This window comes from Aptenodytes forsteri, unplaced genomic scaffold, assembly GCF_000699145.1.
Source record: "Aptenodytes forsteri isolate BGI_AS27 unplaced genomic scaffold, ASM69914v1 Scaffold29, whole genome shotgun sequence".
In the NCBI taxonomy this organism is placed as follows: Eukaryota; Metazoa; Chordata; class Aves; order Sphenisciformes; family Spheniscidae; genus Aptenodytes; species Aptenodytes forsteri.
Genome location: NW_008794520.1, coordinates 2029073 through 2032911, shown reverse-complemented (window position 1 = coordinate 2032911; position 3839 = coordinate 2029073). Strand labels below are relative to the sequence as shown.

General features: G+C 43.5%; 1 protein-coding gene across 1 annotated transcript in view; it reads right to left on the bottom strand.

Moving 5' to 3' along the window:
- The window catches only part of TMEM37 (transmembrane protein 37), an 8604-nt gene extending 4765 nt beyond the window's left edge, over positions 1–3839 (bottom strand). The window contains exons 1-2 of the mRNA XM_009272265.1: positions 3753–3839; positions 3531–3632 (exon numbers count right to left, since the gene is read on the bottom strand). Of these exons, the coding sequence (XP_009270540.1) occupies positions 3531–3632; positions 3753–3839 (189 nt within the window). The remainder of the gene's footprint in view (positions 1–3530; positions 3633–3752) is intronic.

The following is a 3839-nucleotide window of genomic DNA, read 5'->3' as shown; positions in this document are numbered from 1 at the left end:
TGCCCGTGTATCACCGGCTGCCGGAGAGCTCGAGGTTTGTTTCTCGAGGTAGCGTTTATGGCCTCGATGCCGGGCCTTCATGGGACGGGGAACAAGCCGAGACCTGCTTGTCCACCCACCGGGCTCGCAGCCCTTTGGGAGGCGAGTATTGCGCTTCACCAGAAGCGTGGTGCGAAGGAGTCCCTCTGCACCGCTCCAGGAACAGTTCCTGGGGCTGCAGTGCTGTGCACAGCGATACCCAGCCACAGAATACAGTAACACCCCGTCCTGCCCTTCCCCTGCAGCTGCCCAGCGGTATCTGCTCCCGGTGTTTGTGTTTCCGAAGACAGCCGGACACCGGCTCTCCTTGCCCGCTGTGATTATGGCCTCTCACCTCGGGCTGCGTGCGCGCTCTTATCTGTTACCAGCGTACTTAACCTATGTATCTCTACCTGTACCGTCAGCAAAAATCTCTCTGCTCATAAAGTTTTATGCCCTTGCTCTTTTTCTCACTCATGTTTTGCCGTCCTCTAATGAATTACTGATTGCTTTACTGCCCTTTTTTTTGGGGGGGGGCAGAAACGGCTTAAAAATAAAAGCCCAAGGAAGTTCGGTTTTGCTGTGTCATCAGAAACTCTTGTTTTACTGCCAAATTCTGATTCTGATTCCAGTGGAGAGATCTGCAGTGACTCCACAGGCTCCAGCGATGGACTCGCGGGTCGTTGTTCTGGGCCTCCCTCGTATGTAGCTGGCGTCAGAATTCGACCATTCCCTTCCTTGCCGAAAGGAGTTGGAAGGATCTCCTTCTCCAACATGGGGTGGTAGAAGTTCCTGTAACTTTACCCTTCTTCCAGCTTCCATTTCTGAACAAATCAGTTGTCTGTACAGATTGTCTCATTATTTTAATCTCTACACAATTTCATGAGGGCTTTCTATGTTTCCTTTAAAAATACATATATATCTGCTGTGATTTGGCTGGGGGTGTTTTCTGTAACACTATTTCTAGTGAGCGTTCTGAACAACATGTTTACTTTAGTTTTTGTACTTTGCATTTAATGATAAATTCTGACCTTTTTCTTTCTCTCTTCCTGCAAAATCTTTCATTTAATTGTTTCTCTGCAAAGTTGTATACATTATTAGATTATATTTCTATCAAACACTGAATTGGGATTTTCCGCTTTTGCAACACAGCAAATTTTTGCAAGGTCTGTTGTTAAAACTTCTTTTGTGGGTTTGTGGTCTGCAACATTTTTTGTTTTCTGAACGTGTTATCCAAGCTAGCAGACTTGATGGACCATATCCCTTTCATTTTAGGTTCATCAGATGATCGAACAGTTTTATGAACATCCTGGGCTACTTATTCCACAGGTTAAACAGCATTTGTGTATTGCAGTGTTCAGACTGATCACATGCATTTGCTGTTACACCCTTCCACTTCTGAGTTCCAAATTTAGCAATATTTATGTGTTTTTGGCTCAAAAAGCACAAGCAGGTCTTGTTGTCTCATTTGCTGCATGAACTGAACAAACGCTGCTTGCGTATAACCGTGCTAAGCAAATGCAGGCTCGGGCCAGACAAAATACACGAACTCCTATCTGGCAAAAACCTCACATGACTTACGCTTTCTGTAACATAGGCTCAATCCCGCAAAGCATTAGGCAATTTGGCTCCCAATTAGCAAAATTATTAAGCATAGATCTGCCTTTAAACCATGTGAGTCATCCTAATGACTTTAGCAATTTAAAAAAAAACCCCAGTTTTTAATAGGTGTATCCTGCTGAACAAGATAATATTTTTCTGTGCAATATTTTATGCACGTGTCTACTCACGTGAGCCTTTCTGCTCAAGGCTCACGTCAGTAGACACACGCATAAAAAGCTTTGTAGATTGAGGAACTTCAAGTGGCTACTTTTGAAACTAAAACAGCTCCCTGTCATACTTGGATCCTTTAGTAGATATATAGTTATCTGCCACGCTGGTTCATTGAGGAAAAGGATGGCTTGGGGATGGTACTTTTGCTGCAAACACAAAATCGCTTTAATATTTTGTACTTAATTTAGTTTCCCCAAATATAAAATACAAACCAGCATTACACTTGACCTGTAATTAATATCAGAATTGAATTGGTACTTTCAGACTCACTCTACTGAAGTCACCGAGGGGAGAACGATCGTAACAGTTGTGTTAATAGAACAGTTACTAACAGTTTATGAGCTCTTTGTTTCTGCTGTTGCGTGGCTGGAGATACCTTCTGGTAAAGGTGTCTGGATTTATGAAGCCTGCTAGAACTGTGTGCCTTTTTCAAATGGAAAAAAAAGTTTATCATCTTTTCTGTGTCCTAACAAAACAAGCCAAATATATTTTCCATCTTTTCAAGATAAAAGAACAGAATTGATTGAAGAAAAGACAAATTGTGGAAAAATACCTCAAGATTATTTTGGAAAATTGTGTGTGAAAACAGTGTTTTACAATAAAAAGAGCTCGGTACTTTAAAAGGAAAAATAAGATTTTTTTTTTTTGCCTGAAAAATACGTTACCTACTTCATAACAACATGGTAAATGACCTTTGAAGCACTTCAGACGTATTTTTGGTTCAGCTGTGTTAATTTAGAGTTCTTGGTATATTGCCAGTTTCATTATTTTGTTTAGAAAGTCCCTTTTCTCTATTGTTTAAGTGAGTATTTCACATCCTATCCCTGGAGAGAAAGTTTTCAGGGAAATGTGTTCATAAATAATGGAAATTACCAGAGACTGCTGTAAAACATGGAAATAGTTTCATCTGGTTCATTTAAAACCATGAGAAGCTTAACACTGAAGAATCTGTTCCAGCTTTCCTCATGCAGAAGCCTGGAGAAGGTTCAGGACTGAAGTCTGAGTCACCGGGGCTTAGGGAACGGCTACCCGATGGAAGTATTTCACTTCAAGGTAAAGCAGAGCACAGGCGACTGAGTCACCACCAGTACAGGTTCGTCTAATCTCGAAGTTGGTTACTTCTGTAAACGCATTTATCTGTTGAATAAAATTCTTTCTGATCGCGCCTTTAGTTCTCAGCACAGCAACTGATCTGGCTGGGCATTTAAATCCTCATTTTTATCAGATCCCTATTTCAAGGTGTCTTTCCAGACAGAAGTTGACCTGATCTTGGAGACAAATAGATCTTCGGTATCTTGCAGACTGAAACTTTGGGACATGCCCGAGGCCCGTATGAGGGGCAAAATGGTTTTATTCGTATATTCCCCAAAAAGTGAGCACGAAGAAAATTTTATGAGGAAGAAGAAAGAGGCTAGCTGTCTTGTGTCACCGTTCTTTTGCAGGTTTGTTTTTTTTTTTTCCTGGCAGTAGATTGAAAATCCAAGTTGAAGAAGCTGCATTCAGCTCAGGCTGGGTTCAACCTAGCTGGGCTGAAACAGAGCTTCTGGAATGGGGCAAAAAGTCAGCAAGTTGCTGGCAAGCTGCTCAAGACCAGCAGCTTCTGGGAACACAGGCACAGTCATCCTCAGTGAAGAGCGCCCCAGGCAGCATATGTAACATAAGGGGGTTTTGGGTTGTACCAAGGCCAGTACAGCTCTGACCAACCCCTTGTCACAAAGACTTTCGCTCACGATTTTCCTCCCATCACTGCAGGTTACGGCAGCCAAGCGGACAGCCTCGTCCTAGCACGTAAGAGAGATGCAGTTAAGCACGTAAAGAGGAGACAGCTCCTCGGCCAGATGGTTTCGCTTTGCCTCCCGCCTGGACACCTCTCCGGTGCCATTGGAAGGCAGACTGCTTACCCAGCCGGGGGCTGCCACGTGTCCCCGCAGCCCCAGGCTCTCCCACTCACTGCTGGACGTGCGCGAGAGACCTGGGCTGCTGGACAT